This window comes from Bombina bombina, chromosome 6, assembly GCF_027579735.1.
Source record: "Bombina bombina isolate aBomBom1 chromosome 6, aBomBom1.pri, whole genome shotgun sequence".
NCBI lineage: Eukaryota > Metazoa > Chordata > Amphibia > Anura > Bombinatoridae > Bombina > Bombina bombina.
This window is the reverse complement of record NC_069504.1, coordinates 369738666-369760209: the sequence shown is the minus strand read 5'-3', so window position 1 is coordinate 369760209 and position 21544 is coordinate 369738666. Positions and strand designations below refer to the sequence as shown.

At 41.8% G+C, this 21544-nt stretch overlaps 1 protein-coding gene across 3 annotated transcripts in view; it reads right to left on the bottom strand.

Moving 5' to 3' along the window:
* The window catches only part of ZNF346 (zinc finger protein 346), a 110983-nt gene that overhangs the window by 39885 nt on the left and 49554 nt on the right, over positions 1-21544 (bottom strand). Inside the window, exon 6 of one of the 3 annotated variants that reach the window (XM_053717054.1) lies at positions 8478-8903. The exons of the other annotated variants lie outside the window; for them this stretch is intronic. Within the exon in view, the coding sequence (XP_053573029.1) occupies positions 8809-8903 (95 nt within the window). The 3' untranslated portion in view covers positions 8478-8808. Of the gene's footprint in view, positions 1-8477; positions 8904-21544 lie in introns of those variants that run through there. 3 annotated transcript variants of the gene reach the window in all.

Sequence of the window (21544 nt, the reverse complement as noted above, 5' to 3'; positions counted from 1 at the left end):
TTGAAATAGTGAACTGAAAAACAGTTATAGCATCAAACTTTAAAACAACAAAACTTTTAGCAAAGGTTTGTTCCCATTAGTAAAATAACAATAATTAAATTTGACATAAAAAATACAAAGCAACGTTTTTATTCACAGTCACTATAAGAATTCTCACAGCTCTGCTGAGAGAATTTACCTCCCTTCAAAGAAGTTTGAAGACCCCTGAGATCTATCAGAGATGAACCGGATCATGCAGGAAAAATAAAAGTAACTGACTGGTATTTCTTCTGTTAAGTGTGATCAGTCCACGGGTCATCATTACTTCTGGGATATTAACTGCTCCCCTACAGGAAGTGCAAGAGGATTCACCCAGCAGAGCTGCATATAGCTCCTCCCCTCTACGTCACTTCCAGTCATTCTCTTGCACCCAGCAACTAGATAGGTCGTGTGAGAGGACTATGGTGATTATACTTAGTTTTATATCTTCAATCAAAAGTTTGTTATTTTAAAATAGCACCGGAGTGTGTTATTACCTCTCTGGCAGAGTTTGAGGAAGAATCTACCAGAGTTTTGCTATGATTTTAGCCGGAGTAGTTAAGATCATATTGCTGTTCTCGGCCATCTGAGGAGTGAGGTAAACTTCAGATCAGGGGACAGCGGGCAGATGAATCTGCATAGAGGTATGTAGCAGTTTTTATTTTCTGACAATGGAATTGATGAGAAAATCCTGCCATACCGATATAATGTCATGTATGTATACTTTACACTTCAGTATTCTGGGAGAATGGTACTTCACTAGAATTACACTGTAAGAAAGACATAAAGCTGTTTAATAACTAGAGATTATGTTTAACGTTTTTGCTGGAATGTAAAATCGTTTTCATTTGCTGAGGTACTGAGTGAATAAATGTTTGGGCACCATTTTTCCACTTGGCAGTTGCTTAAATCTGTTTTTTCTGTCAGTTTCTGTTCTCCCTCACTGCTGTGTGTGTGTGGGGGAGGGGCGCTTTTACTATGCATCAAATATTTCAGTCAGCAACTCATTGTATTCCCTGCATGATCTGGTTCATCTCTACAGAGCTCAGGGGTCTTCAAAACTTATTTTGAGGGAGGTAATTTCTCTCAGCAGAGCTGTGAGAATTATAGTTTGACTGAAATAAAAACTTTTATTCTGTAATTTGTTTCCTGCTTTCAGAAATTGTTATCTTTGCTAATGGGATTAAACCTTTGCTAAAGTTGTGTTGTTTACAAGGATTGAGGCTATAACTGTTTCAATGTATTAATTTTTAACTGTCATAGATCTTCTGTGCTTCTTAAAGGCACAGTACGTTTTAATATTATTCTATTTGAATTGTATTTCCAAGTTGCAAGTTTATTTGCTAGTGTGTTAAACATGTCTGATTCAGAAGATGATACCTGTGTCATTTGTTGCAATGCCAAAGTGGAGCCCAATAGAAATTTATGTACTAACTGTATTGATGCTACTTTAAATAAAAATCAATCTGTACAAATTGAACAAATTTCACCAAACAACGAGGGGAGAGTTATGCCGACTAACTCGCCTCACGTGTCAGTACCTACATCTCCCGCTCAGAGGGAGGTGCGTGATATTGTAGCGCCGAGTACAGCTGGGCGGCCATTACAAATCACATTACAGGATATGGCTACTGTTATGACTGAAGTTTTGGCTAAATTACCAGAACTAAAAGGTAAGCGTGATCACTCTGGGGTGAGAACAGAGTGCGCTGATAATATTAGGGCCATGTCAGACACTGCGTCACAGGTGGCAGAACATGAGGACGGAGAACTTCATTCTGTGGGTGACGGTTCTGATCCAAACAGACTGGATTCAGATATTTCAAATTTTAAATTTAAACTGGAAAACCTCCGTGTATTACTAGGGGAGGTGTTAGCGGCTCTGAATGATTGTAACACAGTTGCAATACCAGAGAAAATGTGTAGGTTGGATAAATATTTTGCGGTACCGACGAGTACTGAGGTTTTTCCTATACCTAAGAGACTTACTGAAATTGTTACTAAGGAGTGGGATAGACCCGGTGTGCCGTTCTCACCCCCTCCGATATTTAGAAAAATGTTTCCAATAGACGCCACCACAAGGGACTTATGGCAAACGGTCCCTAAGGTGGAGGGAGCAGTTTCTACTTTAGCTAAGCGTACCACTATCCCGGTGGAGGATAGCTGTGCTTTTTCAGATCCAATGGATAAAAAGTTAGAGGGTTACCTTAAGAAAATGTTTGCTCAACAAGGTTTTATATTGCAACCCCTTGCATGCATTGCGCCGATCACGGTTGCAGCGGCATTCTGGATTGAGTCTCTGGAAGAGAACATTGGTTCAGCTACTCTGGACGACATTACGGACAGGCTTAGAGTCCTTAAACTAGCTAATTCATTCATTTCGGAGGCCGTAGTACATCTTACTAAACTTACGGCGAAGAATTCAGGATTCGCCATTCAGGCACGCAGGGCGCTGTGGCTAAAATCCTGGTCAGCTGATGTTACTTCTAAGTCTAAATTGCTTAATATACCTTTCAAAGGGCAGACCTTATTAGGGCCCGGGTTGAAATAGATTATCGCTGACATTACAGGAGGTAAAGGCCATGCCCTGCCTCAGGACAAAGCCAAAGCCAAGACTAGACAGTCTAATTTTCGTTCCTTTCGTAATTTCAAAGCAGGAGCAGCATCAACTTCCTCTGCACCAAAACAGGAAGGAGCTGTTGCTCGCTACAGACAAGGCTGGAAACCTAACCAGTCCTGGAACAAGGGCAAGCGGACTAGGAAACCTGCTGCTGCCCCCAAAACAGCATGAATTGAGGGCCCCCGATCCAGGATCGGATCTAGTGGGGGGCAGACTTTCTCTCTTCGCCCAGGCTTGGGCAAGAGATGTTCAGGATCCCTGGGCGCTAGAGATAATATCTCAGGGATACCTTCTGGACTTCAAATACTCTCCTCCAAGAGAGAGATTTCATCTGTCAAGATTGTCAACAATCCAGACAAAGAAAGAGGCTTTTCTACGCTGCGTACAAGAGCTCTTGTTAATGGGAGTAATCCATCCAGTTCCACGATCGGAACAGGGACAGGGGTTTTACTCAAATCTGTTTGTGGTTCCCAAAAAAGAGGGAACTTTCAGACCAATCCTGGACTTAAAGATCCTAAACAAATTCCTAAGAGTTCCATCGTTCAAGATGGAGACTATTCGGACAATTTTACCTATGATCCAAGAGGGTCAGTACATGACCACTGTAGATTTAAAAGATGCTTACCTGCACATACCGATTCACAAAGATCATTACCGGTACCTAAGGTTTGCCTTCCTAGACGGGCATTACCAGTTTGTGGCTCTTCCATTCGGATTGGCTACAGCGCCAAGAATCTTCACAAAGGTTCTGGGTGCTCTTCTGGCGGTACTAAGACCGTGGGGAATCTCGGTAGCTCCATACCTAGACGACATTCTGATACAAGCTTCAAGCTTTCAAACTGCCAAATCTCATACAGAGTTAGTGCTGGCATTTCTAAGGTCACATGGATGGAAGGTGAACGAAAAGAAAAGTTCACTCGTTCCACTCACAAGAGTTCCCTTCCTGGGGACTCTTATAGATTCTGTAGAAATGAAGATTTACCTGACAGAGGACAGGCTATCAAGACTTCAAAGTGCTTGCCGCACTCTTCATTCCATTCAACACCCGTCAGTGGCTCAATGTATGGAGGTAATTGGCTTAATGGTAGCGGCAATGGACATAGTACCCTTTGCACGCTTACACCTCAGACCACTGCAACTGTGCATGCTAGGTCAGTGGAATGGGGATTACTCAGACTTATCCCCTTCTCTGAATCTGGATCAAGAGACCAGAAATTCTCTTCTATGGTGGCTTTCTCGGCCACACCTGTCCAGGGGGATGCCATTCAGCAGACCAGACTGGACAATTGTAACAACAGACGCCAGCCTTCTAGGTTGGGGTGCCGTCTGGAATTCCCTGAAGGCTCAGGGACTATGGAGTCAGGAGGAGAGTCTCCTGCCAATAAAAATTCTGGAATTGAGAGCAGTTCTCAATGCCCTCCTGGCTTGGCCCCAGTTGACAACTCGGGGGTTCATCAGGTTTCAGTCGGACAACATCACGACTGTAGCTTACATCAACCATCAGGGAGGGACAAGAAGCTCCCTAGCTATGATGGAAGTATCAAAGATAATTTGCTGGGCAGAGTCTCACTCTTGCCACCTGTCAGCAATCCACATCCCGGGAGTGGAGAACTGGGAGGCGGATTTCTTAAGTCGTCAGACTTTTCATCCGGGGGAGTGGGAACTTCATCCGGAGGTCTTTGCCCAAATACTTCGACGTTGGGGCAAACCAGAGATAGATCTCATGGCGTCTCGACAGAACGCCAAGCTTCCTCGTTACGGGTCCAGATCCAGGGATCCAGGAGCAGTCCTGATAGATGCTCTGACAGCACCTTGGGACTTCAGGATGGCTTACGTGTTTCCACCCTTCCCGTTGCTTCCTCGATTGATAGCCAGAATCAAACAAGAGAGAGCATCAGTGATTCTAATAGCACCTGCGTGGCCACGCAGGACTTGGTATGCAGACCTGGTGGACATGTCATCCTGTCCGCCTTGGTCTCTACCTCTGAAACAGGACCTTCTGATACAGGGTCCCTTCAAACATCAAAATCTAACTTCTCTGAAGCTGACTGCTTGGAAATTGAACGCTTAATTTTATCAAGACGTGGGTTTTCTGAGTCAGTTATTAGTACCTTAATACAGACTAGGAAACCTGTTACCAGAAAGATTTACCATAAGATATGGCGTAAATACCTACATTGGTGTGAATCCAAAGGTTACTCTTGGAGTAAGGTTAGGATTCCTAGGATATTGTCTTTTCTACAAGAAGGTTTAGAAAAGGGTTTTTCTGCTAGTTCATTAAAGGGACAGATCTCAGCTCTGTCCATTCTGTTACACAAACGTCTGTCAGAAGTTCCTGACGTCCAGGCTTTTTGTCAGGCTTTGGCCAGGATTAAGCCTGTGTTTAAAACTGTTGCTCCACCATGGAGTTTAAACCTTGTTCTTAATGTTTTACAGGGCGTTCCGTTTGAACCCCTTCATTCCATTGATATAAAGTTGTTATCTTGGAAAGTTCTATTTTTAATGGCTATTTCCTCGGCTCGAAGAGTCTCTGAATTATCAGCCTTACATTGTGATTCTCCTTATTTGATTTTTCATTCGGATAAGGTAGTCCTGCGTACTAAACCTGGGTTCTTACCTAAGGTAGTTACTAACAGGAATATCAATCAAGAGATTGTTTTTCCTTCTTTATGCCCAAATCCTTCTTCAAAGAAGGAACGTCTACTGCACAACCTGGATGTAGTCCGGGCTCTAAAATTTTACTTGCAGGCAACTAAGGAATTCCGACAAACGTCTTCTCTGTTTGTCATTTACTCTGGGCAGAGGAGAGGTCAAAAAGCTTCCGCTACCTCTCTTTCTTTTTGGCTTCGTAGCATAATTCGTTTAGCTTATGAGACTGCTGGACAGCAGCCCCCTGAAAGAATTACAGCTCATTCTACTAGAGCTGTGGCTTCCACTTGGGCCTTCAAGAATGAGGCCTCTGTTGAACAGATTTGCAAGGCTGCAACTTGGTCTTCGCTTCATACTTTTTCCAAACTTTACAAATTTGACACCTTTGCTTCATCGGATGCTATTTTTGGGAGAAAGGTTCTTCAGGCAGTGGTTCCTTCTGTATAAAGAGTCTGCCTATCCCTCCCGTCATCCGTGTACTTTTGCTTTGGTATTGGTATCCCAGAAGTAATGATGACCCGTGGACTGATCACACTTAACAGAAGAAAACATAATTTATGCTTACCTGATAAATTCCTTTCTTCTGTAGTGTGATCAGTCCACGGCCCGCCCTGTTTTTAAGGCAGGTAAATATTTTTTAATTTATACTCCAGTCACCACTTCACCCTTGGCTTTTCCTTTCTCGTTGGTCCTTGGTCGAATGACTGGGAGTGACGTAGAGGGGAGGAGCTATATGCAGCTCTGCTGGGTGAATCCTCTTGCACTTCCTGTAGGGGAGCAGTTAATATCCCAGAAGTAATGATGACCCGTGGACTGATCACACTACAGAAGAAAGGAATTTATCAGGTAAGCATAAATTATGTTTTTTTGATGCGTAGCAAAGAGCGCCAAAACGGCCCCTCCCTCTCCCACACAGCAGTGAAGAGAAACGAAACTGTCACAAATAAAGCAAAAAAACTGCCAAGTGGAAAATAATGCCCAAATATTTATTCACACAGTACCTCAGCAATGTAAACGATTCTACATTCCAGCAAAAACGTTTAACATGATAAATAGTTATTAAAAAGGATTAGTGACCTTTAACAGAGTAGTTCCAGTGAAATACCATCCCCAGAATACTGAAGTGTATACATACATGTCATTTTAACGGTATGGCAGGATTTTCTCATCAATTCCATTCAGAAAATAAAAACTGCTACATACCTCAATGCAGATTCCTCTGCCCGCTGTCCCCTGATCTGAAGCCTTTACCTCCCTCAGATGGCCGAGAACAGCAATATGATCTTAACTACTCCGGTTAAAATCATAGTAAAAAACTCTGACAGATTCTTCCTCAAACTCTGCCAGAGAAGTAATAACACGCTCCGGTGCTATTTTAAAATAACAAACTTTTGATTGAAGTCATAAAAACTAAGTATAATCACCATAGTCCTCTCACACATCCTATCTAGTCGTTGGGTGCAAGAGAATGACTGGGACTGACGTAGAGGGGAGGAGCTATATGCAGCTCTGCTGGGTGAATCCTCTTGCATTTCCTGTTGGGGAGGAGTTATATCCCAGAAGTAATGATGACCCGTGGACTGATCACACATAACAGAAGAAATAGCACAACTCCGGTACTATTTAAAAATAACAAACTTTTGATTGAAGAAAATAAACTAGCTATATTTAACCACTCTCTCCTACAACGTCCTTGCTTGTGAGAGTTGCAAGAGAATGACTGGCTATGACAGTTAGGGGAGGAGCTATATTACAGCTTTGCTGTGGGTGTCCTCTTGCAACTTCCTGTTGGGAATGAGAATATCCCACAAGTAATGGATGATCCGTGGACTGGATACACCTTACAATCAATATATATATATATATATATATATATATATACACATACATACACACACACACACACATTGTACTGTGCCATGCCTCCTACAAACTGTACATGACATATTGACATTCATTCACAAACAATCATAATGATTGTCTGTGAATGAATGTCAATGTCATGGTTGTAAATGATGCCTGATGAGCCTGTCGCTTACCTCCCAATATTTCAAAATTTGAAAGAGGGACACCCCGCACTGTTGTCAGTCTGCCGCAGCACACCTGAGGATCTCTCACGGAACACTAGTTGAAAAACACTGCACTAGATTTTTCTTTGCATAAATGTTTTGTAGATGATCCATTTATATTGCCTATACAGCTTTTTTTTTTAAAATGTTTAATAGTTGCTTATTTTTAAATAACATTGCACTGATTTACAGACTCCTAACCAAGCTCCAAAGTTTTAAGAAAATACTGATGTATACTTACTCCAGCTTGCTCCTGTTTGTGTAAAGGACTTCTTTCATATGCAGAGGAAGGGGTAGGGTGTCTGCTTTTTTGCTATATCCACCTTGCAGTGGGTGTTCCAGCTAATTTTTTCAACCGTGCTAAACTGGGAGCTTCTAAGTAAGTTTGTAAACAGTTTAATACTGGATTTTTAGATCAGTATCTGGGCATATTATTCTTTATAGCAGCGTCTATTACATGCAGTTATATGAAAATGGTATACTGTCCCTTTCAGGACAGATTTAAAATGAGCTTATAAAAATGGCTGATAAATCACTGCACTAATAAACATTTTACACAGAAACCTACTGTATACACTTCAGCCTCAATTTTACAGCGAAAGTGGGTAAAACAAAAAAGTTTTTTTTTTTTTAAATGCATAAACATTTTATAGAGAATTATATTTTGAGATTAATGTTCCTTTCAAGAGTTTTGTACAGCTTAATACCACCAGATACACACTGAAAGATTTTTTTTCCCTTAATGTCATTAAAATCATTATTTTACTGCATCAGAATAATTTTTAAATTTACAGAATATTCCCCCCCCCCCCCCCCAAAAAAAAAAAAAAAATGTTTTTGTTATATGGATTGTGTTACTGCCTACCAACAGAAGCCATCATTCAGCTAATGAGCAATCTATGCCCAGACCAGTTATGTACAAATGTGAACTTCCTGAAATCGAAACAAAACAGCTTTAACAAAATTATTTCAACAGAACGATTACATATAACATCTGAATAGTGTTCTTTCATATGCATTTAAGAAACCGGAGTTAAATGTTGCTTTAAAGAGACATAGATATGATGGGATTGAAGGACACACAAAAAATAATGAAATTATACCAAGAGGAATCAAAAACCTAACTTTTCAAATAAACATTTTATTAAGAGAAGGAATAAATGTGCTTGCTAAATGTTAATAAATTGTATATGATCATCAAATAAACTGCAAAACTGATAAAATAATCAGAAAGGGGTTGAAGTGGTAAAAGCAACTGCAGGATAAGCAAATGGGCAAGTACATATCTGGAGGTGGTTTAGGGGTCTTTAAAACTCTCACAAAGCAGAACACAAGCTGCAAAAAAAAAAAAAAAAAAAGTCATTTTCAGACATGGGATTAGGATTCCATATAGAGGATGAAGTGTTGCCTTCTGCTTCTCAAAGCAGAATTCAATTCTCTATTTTCAGCTTCTCATTCAATTGCTGCAACATCTTCGGTTAGGACTTTGCCTTCACCTCCCTTTCCTTCTTTGCTCATCTTTTCGATCCCCTCTTCATCACAGGCACCTAAATGTGAGAGGAGTGCTGGTGGATCGTATCAACAGTATTAAGAGTATCGCTTATAAACACACGAGCAAAGTATTATATAAACAAGGGGAAGAAGGGACAGATTTCCTTAATTTAATGGTGTCACCTTTTTTTTTTACAGTATATACCAAAATAAGAGGTTTGTGTGCAACGGGGGTAGTAGAACAATGTCAGATGTATCAAAACACAAAAAAGGTGTGCTGAATCTTTCACTGTAAACAAATGATCAGGCAAGGGTTTTAAGATCAGGGCTTGGTCCTGTCACATGAGAGTATAATTTAGTCTTAGATTAAAGTGATGGTAAATTCTAGCGTTTCAAACACACTAGGATTTAACATCACAAAAATGAGACCTTCACGCATAACTTAAAAAAATACAAACTGATGAACAGGTACCTTTATTTCGCTGCGGCTTCAGCGCTTACCTAAGTCCATCCGGCCACAAACGGCAAAGCTCAGTTTTTTCAATGGAGGTGACATTGCCACCTCTTAGCCAATAGCCTTGCTTGCCCTTTGGCATTATGCAGTAGGATAGCATGCTATTTGATTTTTAATGAATATAGATCTCCTGTTTATTTTTTCTATTAAACAAAGAAAATAAACTGGGCTTAAAAATGCTGTTAAATGGATAGTAAGCTGGTGCTAAATCTTAAAGGGACACTTAAATCGAAACTCATGATTCAGATAGAGCATGAAATTTTAAACAACTTTCCAATTTATTTCCATTAACAAAATGTGCAGTCTTTATATTTATGCATTTTGAGTCAAAAGCTTCTACAGAGTATGTGCAAGAATTCACAGAAAATATGTATATGCATTTGTGATTGGCTGATGGCTGTCACATGCAGTGGTAGAAATAGACCTAATTGAAATTTCTCAGAAGAAAAAACCTAAAAAACTAATCATTTGTGATATTGCATTGTCTTTTTATCATGCATTTGTTGATTATGCAAATCTACTGTATTTATTGGTCCTTTAATAAGAAAGGTTCTAGGTACGGTATTTTAACCTTTTCCTTGTCATAAGGTGGTGTATCCCTGATGTACCCCTTCTTGAGTCACCACGTTATTAAGCTTCCATCATTCCCTTGAAGTAATTAAACAGGATTAAGATACCTTATACTAAAAAAAGATTACCATTTTGAATGACGGCTCACGTGTTCCTCAAATATAAAGGTAATTATCATTAATTACCTGCTCACTAGGCAAGAGGGATTAGTTTGATAAGAGAAAAATAAAATTACGTTTATTTCAGTGAGATAATATACCTCTGTTCATGTTGGATAATTGCTGTAAAAATGGCTATTATCTAATGTATTTATTGTACTGGAGGAAATAGCTACAATCAAAGGAGCTCCTATCCCCTAAAGACAAATTAAACCGGATACAAAACATGCCCTCATATACAAAAGAGTGGACAACTCAAGCGAAGGGTGTTATGTCAGTCTAGGTACCAGATAACTGACATGAATGAACTGAAATCACATCTTCAAGGTAACTTAAAGTTAATGTCAACTATCATGATAAAGTGCCTGTTTTTAAAAAATAAAAACAGGGGCACTTTAATTCATGAAAGTTTACATTGCACCGGATTTTACAAATACTTACCTTCTCCTTAAACACCGGATCGCTGACCCACGCCTGCAGCTCCTCTGTACTTAGTCAGCAATGACGAAACCAGCTCTCTCCAAGCACTGCTTCCCCCCAGGAGCGCTCATCTGGTGAGGCCACGCCGTGATTGGAGGAAGCCGGTTTTGTCATTGCTGTGTTAGTACAGCCGGAAGAAGCAGGCGGGACGATCGGCTATTCAGTGTTTCAGGAGAAGGTAAGTATTTGTATAATCCAGTGGTGCAATGTAAACTTTCATGAATGAAAATGCCCCTGTTTTTAATGGCTTTTTTAAAAAAAACTGGCACTCATTAAAGTTGACACTCTGTTTAAGGTTTTCTAGGCTTCTCTTTCAAATGACAGGTGGTTATCAGTAATCACATGCACTAGCAATCGCCTGAACTATGTGTATTGGACAAAATCATGTCAAGTGGGGTAGGCCTTCTAGCCTCCTTCCTACAAAGAGCAGTGCTTGACAAATCCCATAAGTCAGGGGGCTACAACATTTTCTCTATAGAATTTTATTTTTGTGGATTATTATACAAATTTTAATACAAAAACTCTTGTAGGGCAGCTTAATAAACTGGATGGCTTTTCAAAATTATTGCTGGTTCCTCAAAATATCAACCCCTTATGTGAAAGAGCCTCTAAACTTTCAGAATGAGTGGCTCCATGTCTATCCAGCTAACAATGACAGCAACTCAACCTCTTAAAGTGAATGTAAAGTTGAATGCATGAGTGCCCGTTTTTTAAAAACACTATTAAAAACAGGGACACTTATTTATTAAACTTTAAATTGCAGCGTTTTTTTTTCCCTTTAAATACCGTGACCCACCATCCGCAAAATTGACTTCCTCTAACCACGGCGTGGTCTCAAAAGATGGACGCTCTGGGGTGCACGCCATGATTGGAGGAAGATGGTTTTGTCATGGATGAGATAAAAAAGGAGGTGCTGCGGGCGAAGGATCATGGTCTGTGTTTGCTAAAAAAAAAAACAAAACAAAAAAAACACTGCAATGTGCTGAGCTTTTTAGCAATGCTACTCACATTTAAGCATCAAAGTAAGCCATATTTCAATGGGCAACCAACACATTACATATAGTTTTTCAGAACCAGCATATTCAAGTTATACCATTATTTTCTGTATATATTAGGACATAAAAAAAATCTACTTCAAAGTGTGTGAAAAAAAGAGTGTATTTTCATTTATAAAACAAGCTTTCAACAAAGAATACCAAGGAAACAAAGCAAATTTGATTATAAAAGTAAAATTAGAAATGTGTTTAAAATTGCATGCCCCATCTAAACCATGAAAACTAGCCTGTCCGTTTATTTTTTTTTTTTAAAAAGTCTCTGAATAAAAGGTTTCCTTTGCTCTTTGGTCTAACCTCACATAATAAAGTAAAAATGTTAAGTCAGATTGGATAAAAAAAATAATAGATTTTTTTAATTTATCCCCTTAACGAAGGAGGACGTACCAGGTACATCCTGCTAAAATTGTCAGTTAATGACAATGGACGTACCTGGTACGTCCTCAGTGAAAATGAGAGCTGGAAGTGACTGTTTCCAGCTGCTCTCAGGGTATTGCAGCGATGCCTTGATATTGAGGCATCGTGCAATACCATCCGGTCAGTTGACGATGCAGGAGGGAGCGCTACAGAAACTTTAGAATAAAATAAAATTTGAGCCATAATGATGGGGGGGGGGGGGGGGGAGAGAAGGAGGGAGAGGGGGATCCTATTTGTGATCCGTTGTGGGAAAGGGACCTGGGGGGGGGGGTTAGCTACACTACAGGGAAAAAAAAAAATATGTATTCTTACCTGATAAAATTATTTATTTATTGACACGGTGAGTCCACGGATCATCTAATTACCAGGAGGCGGCAAAGAGCACCACAGCAAAGCTGTTAAATATCACCTCCCTTCCTTCCAACCCCAGTTATTAGACTGAAGCAAAGGAGAGAAAGGAAGCAACAAGGTGCAGAGGTGTCTGAAGTTTATAACCACAAAACCCTGTCCTTAAGAAAACAGGGCGAGCCGTGGACTCATCGTGTCAAGAAATAAATAAATCGGGTAAGCAAAAATGTTTTCTTTCTAATGACACAGTGAGTCCACGGATCATCTAATTACTATTGGGAATCAATACCCAACTAGAGGACACAGATAAGGGAGGGACAAGACAGGGAACCTAAACAGAAGGCACCACTGCTTAAAGAACCTCTCTCCCAAAAGAAGCCTCAGCCGAGGCAAAAGCATCAAATTTATAGAATTTAGAAAAAAAAGTGTGTAGAGAGGAACAAGTTGCAGTCTTGCAAATCCGTTGCACAGAAGCTTCATTTTTGAATGCCCAGAAAGCAGGAGGCTGCTGTCCAAAGTTTCATAGGCCAAATGAATAATACTCTTCAGCCATAAAGAAAGAGAAATAGCCGTAGCTTTCTGCCCTTATGTTTTCCAGAGAAAACCACAAACAGAGCAGAAGACTGGTGAAAATCCTTAGTCGCCTGTAAATAGTATTTCAACGCACGCACCACCTCTAGGTTGTGCAGCAAACGGGTTAGGACACAAAGAAGGAACGATTTCTTGATTAATGTTCCTATCCGAAAACCACTTTAGGAAGAAACCCTAACTTGGTAAGCAGAACTGCCTTATCCGAATGAAAAATAAGGTAAGGAGAAATAAGGTAAGGAGATTCAAACTGCAACGCCAAGAGCTACGAGACTCTACGAGCAGAAGAAACTGCAACAAGAAACAAAACTTTCCAAGATAACTTAATATCTAAGGAATGCATAGTTTCAAACGGAGCCTGCTGAAGAACTTTAAGAACAAGGTTAAGACTCCAGGGAGGAGTAACAGGTTTGAACACAGGCCTGATTCGGACCAAGGCCTGACAGATGATTGATTGAACATCCAGTACCTCTGCCAGACGTTTATGTAACAAAATAGATAAGGCAGATATTTGACCCTTCAAGGTACTTGCCAATAAACCCTTCTCAAGACCCTCCTGGAGAAAGGAAAAAATTCTAGGAATCTGAACTCTACTCCAAGAGTAGCCTCTGGATTCACACCAATACAGATGATATTTACGCCATATCTTATAGTAAATCTTTCTGGTAACAGGCTTACGAGCCTGAATAATGGTCTCAATGACTGACTCAGAAAACTCACGCTTAGATAAAATTAAGCTTTCAAACTCCAAGCAGTCAGCTTCAGAGAAACGAGATTTGGATGAAGGAAGGGCCCTTGAAGTAGGTGTTCTATCCCTGAGTGGAAGTTTCCAAGGTGGGAGAGATGACATCTCCACCAGGTCGGCATACCAGATCCTGCGGTGCAACAAGGATCACTGACGCCTTCTGCTTGATTCGAGCAATGACCCGAGGAAGGATAGCGAACGGAGGAAACAGATATGCTAGACTGAAATTCCAAGGAACCGCCAGAGCATCTATCAGTACAGCCTGAAGATCCCTTGACCCGTACCTCAGAAGCTTGGCATTCTGTCAGGATGCCATGAGATCCAGCTCCGGCTGTCCCCATTTGAGAATCAAAGTTGGAAAACACCTCCGGATGGAGCTCCCACTCCCCCGGGTGAAATGTCTGCTTAGAAAATCCGCTTCCCAATTGTCCACTCCTGGAATGTGGATCGCAGATAGACAGCAGTTGTGTGTCTCCGCCCACTGAATAATCTTGGCTACCTCCCCTATGGTCAAGGAACTCAGACTTCATCCCTGATGGTTGATGTAGACCACTGAAGTTATGTTGTCCGACTGAAACCTGATAAAAACGGGCTGAAGCTAACAGACCAGGCGAGCATTGAAGATGGGGAGAACAGACAAGATGGGGAGAACAGACTCCTCCCGAGTCCATATCCCCTGAGCCCCAGACTGCACCCCATCCCAGCAGGCTGGCGTCTGTTGTCACAATCATCCAGGAGGGTCTGCAAAAACATAATTTATGCTTACCTGATAAATGTATTTCTCTTGTAGTGTATCCAGTCCACGGATCATCCATTACTTATGGGATATTAACTCCTCCCCAACAGGAAGTGCAAGAGGATTCACCCAGCAGAGCTGCTATATAGCTCCTCCCCTAACTGCCATTACCAGTCATTCGACCGAAAACATGCAGAGAAAGGAAAACCATAGGGTGCAGTGGTGACTGTAGTTTAATGGAAAAATTACCTGCCTTAAAGTGACAGGGCGGGCCGTGGACTGGATACACTACAAGAGAAATAAATTTATCAGGTAAGCATAAATTATGTTTTCTCTTGTTAAGTGTATCCAGTCCACGGATCATCCATTACTTATGGGATACCAATACCAAAGCTAAAGTACACGGATGACGGGAGGGACAGGCAGGCTCTTTATACGGAAGGAACCACTGCCTGAAGAACCTTTCTCCCAAAAACAGCCTCCGAAGAAGCAAAAGTGTCAAATTTGTAAAATTTGGAAAAAGTATGAAGAGAAGACCAAGTTGCAGCCTTGCAAATCTGTTCAACAGAAGCCTCATTCTTAAAGGCCCAAGTGGAAGCCACAGCTCTAGTAGAATGTGCTGTAATTCTTTCAGGAGGCTGCTGTCCAGCAGTCTCATAGGCTAACCGTATTATGCTACGAAGCCAAAAGGAGAGAGAGGTAGCCGAAGCTTTTTGACCTCTCCTCTGACCAGAATAAACGACAAACAGGGAAGACGTTTGTCGAAAATCCTTAGTTGCCTGTAGATAAAATTTCAGGGCACGGACTACATCTAGATTGTGTAGCAGACGTTCCTTTTTCGAAGAAGGATTAGGACACAAAGATGGAACCACAATCTCTTGATTGATATTCCTGTTAGTGACCACCTTAGGTAGGAACCCAGGTTTAGTACGCAGAACTACCTTGTCTGAATGAAAAATCAGATAAGGAGAATCACAATGTAAGGCAGATAACTCAGAGACTCTTCGAGCCGAGGAAATCGCCATTAAAAACAGAACTTTCCAAGATAACTTGATATCAATGGAATGAAGGGGTTCAAACGGAACCCCCTGTAAAACATTAAGAACTAAGTTCAAACTCCATGGTGGAGCAACAGTTTTAAACACAGGCTTGATCCTAGCTAAAGCCTGACAAAAAGCTTGAACGTCCGGAACTTCTGACAGACGTTTGTGTAAAAGAATGGACAGAGCTGAAATCTGTCCCTTTAAGGAACTAGCGGATAAACCCTTTTCTAAACCTTCTTGTAGAAAAGACAATATCCTCGGAATCCTAACCTTACTCCATGAGTAACTCTTTGATTCGCACCAATATAAGTATTTGCGCCATATCTTATGGTAAATCTTTCTGGTAACAGGCTTCCTAGCCTGTATTAAGGTATCAATAACTGACTCAGAAAAACCACGTTTTGATAAAATCAAGCGTTCAATTTCCAAGCAGTCAGCTTCAGAGAAATTAGATTTTGATGTTTGAAGGGACCCTGGATCAGAAGGTCCTGTTTCAGAGGTAGCGACCAAGGTGGACAGGATGACATGTCCACTAGATCTGCATACCAAGTCCTGCGTGGCCATGCAGGCGCTATTAGAATCACTGATACTCTCTCCTGTTTGATTCTGGCAATCAATCGAGGAAGCATCGGGAAGGGTGGAAACACATAAGCCATCCCGAAGGTCCAAGGTGCTGTCAAAGCATCTATCAGAACCGCTCCCGGATCCCTGGATCTGGACCCGTAACGAGGAAGCTTGGCGTTCTGTCGAGACGCCATGAGATCTATCTCTGGTTTGCCCCAACGTCGAAGTATTTGGGCAAAGACCTCCGGATGAAGTTCCCACTCCCCCGGATGAAAAGTCTGACGACTTAAGAAATCCGCCTCCCAGTTCTCCACTCCCGGGATGTGGATTGCTGACAGGTGGCAAGAGTGAGACTCTGCCCAGCGAATTATCTTTGATACTTCCATCATTGCTAGGGAGCTTCTTGTCCCTCCCTGATGGTTGATGTAAGCTACAGTCGTGATGTTGTCCGACTGAAACCTGATGAACCCCCGAGTTGTTAACTGGGGCCAAGCCAGAAGGGCATTGAGAACTGCTCTCAATTCCAGAATGTTTATTGGTAGGAGACTCTCCTCCTGATTCCATTGTCCCTGAGCCTTCAGAGAATTCCAGACAGCGCCCCAAACTAGTAGGCTGGCGTCTGTTGTTACAATTGTCCAGTCCGGCCTGCTGAATGGCATCCCCCTGGACAGATGTGGCCGAGAAAGCCACCATAGAAGAGAATTTCTGGTCTCTTGATCCAGATTCAGAGTAGGGGACAAGTCTGAGTAATCCCCATTCCACTGACTTAGCATGCACAATTGCAGCGGTCTGAGATGTAGGCGTGCAAAGGGTACTATGTCCATTGCTGCTACCATTAAGCCGATCACCTCCATGCATTGAGCTACTGACGGGTGTTGAATGGAATGAAGGACACGGCATGCATTTTGAAGCTTTGTTAACCTGTCTTCTGTCAGGTAAATCTTCATTTCTACAGAATCTATAAGAGTCCCCAAGAAGGGAACTCTTGTGAGTGGAAAGAGAGAACTCTTCTTTTCGTTCACCTTCCATCCATGCGACCTTAGAAATGCCAGTACTAACTCTGTATGAGACTTGGCAGTTTGAAAGCTTGAAGCTTGTATCAGAATGTCGTCTAGGTACGGAGCTACCGCAATTCCTCGCGGTCTTAGTACCGCCAGAAGAGCACCCAGAACCTTTGTGAAGATTCTCGGAGCCGTAGCCAATCCGAATGGAAGAGCTACAAACTGGTAATGCCTGTCTAGAAAGGCAAACCTTAGATACCGGTAAAGATCTTTGTGAATCGGTATGTGAAGGTAAGCATCCTTTAAATCCACTGTGGTCATGTACTGACCCTTTTGGATCATGGGTAAAATTGTCCGAATAGTTTCCATTTTGAACGATGGAACTCTTAGGAATTTGTTTAGGATCTTTAAATCCAAGATTGGCCTGAAAGTTCCCTTTTTTTTGGGAACCACAAACAGATTTGAGTAAAACCCTTGTCCTTGTTCCGACCGCGGAACCGGATGGATCACTCCCATTAATAAAAGATCTTGTACGCAGCGTAGAAACGCCTCTTTCTTTATTTGGTTTGTTGACAACCTTGACAGATGAAATCTCCCTCTTGGGGGAGAGAATTTGAAGTCTAGAAGGTATCCCTGAGATATGATCTCTAACGCCCAGGGATCCTGGACATCTCTTGCGCAAGCCTGGGCGAAGAGAGAAAGTCTGCCCCCCACTAGATCCGTTCCCGGATCGGGGGCCCTCGATTCATGCTGTCTTAGGGGAAGCAGCAGGTTTCCTGGCCTGCTTGCCCTTGTTCCAGGACTGGTTAGGTCTCCAGCCTTGTCTGTAGCGAGCAACAGCTCCTTCCTGTTTTGGTGCAGAGGAAGTTGATGCTGCTCCTGCTTTGAAATTACGAAAGGAACGAAAATTAGACTGTCTAGCCTTAGGTTTGGCTCTGTCTTGAGGCAGGGCATGGCCTTTACCTCCTGTAATGTCAGCGATAATTTCTTTCAACCCGGGCCCGAATAAGGTCTGCCCTTTGAAAGGTATATTAAGCAATTTAGATTTAGAAGTAACATCAGCTGACCAGGATTTTAGCCACAGTGCTCTGCGTGCCTGAATGGCGAATCCGGAATTCTTAGCCGTAAGTTTAGTTAAATGTACTACGGCATCTGAAATAAATGAGTTAGCTAACTTAAGGGCTTTAAGCTTGTGTGTAATCTCATCTAATGGAGCTGATTCAAGTGTCTCTTCCAGAGACTCAAACCAAAATGCTGCTGCAGCCGTGACAGGCGCAATGCATGCAAGAGGTTGCAATATAAAACCTTGTTGAACAAACATTTTCTTAAGGTAACCCTCTAACTTTTTATCCATTGGATCTGAAAAGGCACAGCTATCCTCCACCGTGATAGTGGTACGCTTAGCTAAAGTAGAAACTGCTCCCTCCACCTTAGGGACCGTTTGCCATAAGTCCCGTGTGGTGGCGTCTATTGGAAACATCTTTCTACATATCGGAGGGGGTGAGAACGGCACACCGGGTCTATCCCACTCCTTAGTAACAATTTCAGTAAGTCTCTTAGGTATAGGAAAAACGTCAGTACTCGCCGGTACCGCAAAATATTTATCCAACCTACACATTTTCTCTGGTATTGCAACTGTGTTACAATCATTCAGAGCCGCTAACACCTCCCCTAGTAATACACGGAGGTTTTCCAGCTTAAATTTAAAATTTGAAATATCTGAATCCAGTTTGTTTGGATCAGAACCGTCACCCGCAGAATGAAGCTCTCCGTCCTCATGTTCTGCAAATTGTGACGCAGTGTCTGACATGGCCCTAATATTATCAGCGCACTCTGTTCTCACCCCAGAGTGATCACGCTTACCTCTTAGTTCTGGTAATTTAGCCAAAACTTCAGTCATAACAGTAGCCATATCCTGTAATGTGATTTGTAATGGCCGCCCAGATGTACTCGGCGCTACAATATCACGCACCTCCCGAGCGGGAGATGCAGGTACTGACACGTGAGGCGAGTTAGTCGGCATAACTCTCCCCTCGTTGTTTGGTGAAATATGTTCAATTTGTACAGATTGACTTTTATTTAAAGTAGCATCAATACAGTTAGTACATAAATTTCTATTGGGCTCCACTTTGGCTTTAGCACATATAGCACAGATATCTTCCTCTGAATCAGACATGTTTAACACACTAGCAAATAAACTAGCAACATGGAAATACTTTTCAAGTAATTTACTATAATATGAAAACGTACTGTGCCTATAAGAAGCACAGAAAAAAGTTATGACAGTTGAAAATTAATAAACTGAAAAGTTATAGCATCAAATCTTTGTAAAAAACACAATTTTAGCAAAGGATTGCTCCCATTAGCAAAGGATAACTAACCCTGATAGCTAACAGTGAGAGAGATCAGTAAACTGTCATAAATTAAATAAAACGACTGCCAAGTGGAAAAAAAATAGTGCCCAAAACATTTTTTCACCCAGTACCTCAGAAAATTAAACGATTTTACATGCCAGCAAAAAACGTTTAACATTAATAAATTGAGTGTTATTAAAAAGCCTGTTGCTAGTCCCTGCAAATTAGGCTAAAGTTTTATGCATACAGTATAATTCCAGTGAAGTGCCATTCCCCAGAATACTGAAGTGTAAAATATACATACATGACAGCCTGATACCAGTTGCTGCTACTGCATTTAAGGCTGAGTTTACATTATATCGGTATGGCAGAATTTTCTCATCAATTCCATTGTCAGAAAATAATAAGCTGCTACATACCTCTTTGCAGATTAATCTGCCCGCTGTCCCCTGATCTGAAGTTTACCTCTCCTCAGATGGCAGAGAAACAGCAATATGATCTTAACTACTCCGGCTAAAATCATAGAAAAACTCAGGTAGATTCTTCTTCAAATTCTACCAGAGAAGGAATAACACACTCCGGTGCTATTATAAAATAACAAACTTTTGATTGAAGGTATGAAACTAAGTATAATCACCACAGTCCTCTCACACATCCTATCTATTCGTTGGGTGCAAGAGAATGACTGGTAATGGCAGTTAGGGGAGGAGCTATATAGCAGCTCTGCTGGGTGAATCCTCTTGCACTTCCTGTTGGGGAGGAGTTAATATCCCATAAGTAATGGATGATCCGTGGACTGGATACACTTAACAAGAGAAAGTAGGTTTCCTGGGAGAGATGATCCTGAGACCACCACCAAAGAAGAGCCTCTTGACGCCTGATCCAGAAGAATTCGCGGAAACAGATCCGCATAATCCCCGTTCCATTGCCTGAGAATGCATAATTGCAGAGGTCTGAGATGGAACAGAGCAAAATGGAATGATGTCCATGGCAACTACCATCAGACCGATCACCTCCATACATTGAGCCACTGACAGCCGAGGAGAGGATTGAAGGGCCATACAAGAGTCGAGGATATTTGATTTTCTGATCTCTGTCACAAATATTTTCATTGATAAGGAATCTATTATGTATCCCAGGAACACTACCCTTGTAGCTGGAATCAAGGAAGTCTTTCCAAAATTTACCTTTCATCCGTGAGACTGCAGAAACTGTGTGGGAGTTGGCTTGATGGAAGGATGGCGCCTGAACCAGATGTCGTCTCTGTAAGGCACCACTGCAATGTCCCGTAACCAGAGCACCGCCAACAGAGATTCCAGGACCTTTGAAAAAATTCTGAGAGCTGTGGCAAGGCCGAATGGAAGAGCCACAAACTGGAAATGTTTGTCTAGAAATGCAAACCTCACAAACTTGTGATGATCCCTGTAGATGGGAACATGCAGGTATGCATCCTTTAAATCTACTGTTGTCATGAATTGACCCTCTTGAACCAAGGGAAGAATGGAACGAATAGTTTCCATCTTGAAGGACGGGAACTTGTTTAGACTCTTGAGGTCTAGAATTGGTCTGTAAGTTCCCTCTTTATTGGGAACCACAAACAGATTGGAGAAAAAACGCAGACCCTGCTCCTGCATTGGAACAGGAACTATCACTCCCAGGACGGTTAGCTCCCTGACACAGTGTAAGAACACATCTCTTTTTGTCTGGTCTACAGATAATCTTGAGAGCAGAAACCTGCCCCTGGGAGGAAAGGTCTTGAACTCTAGTTGTATCCATGGGACACAATATCCACCGCCCAGGGATCCTGGACATCCCAAACCCAGGCCTGAGTGAATAAGGAAACTCTGTCCCCCACAAGATCCGGTCCCGGATTGGGGGCAGACCCTTCATGCTGACTGAGTCAGTAACGGGCTTCTTAGATTGCTTCCCCTTGGTCCAAGACTGGTTGGTCCTCCAGAAAGGCTTGGACTGGTCCTGCTTGGCAGCGGAAGGCTCACCTTTAAAGTTTCGAAAGGAACGAAAAATTACTCTTGACTTCCTTTCTACTTATTCCTCTTGTCCTGAGGGAGGAAATGACCCTTTCCTCCCGTAATGTCTGAAATAATTTCCATCAAACCCGGCCCAAAC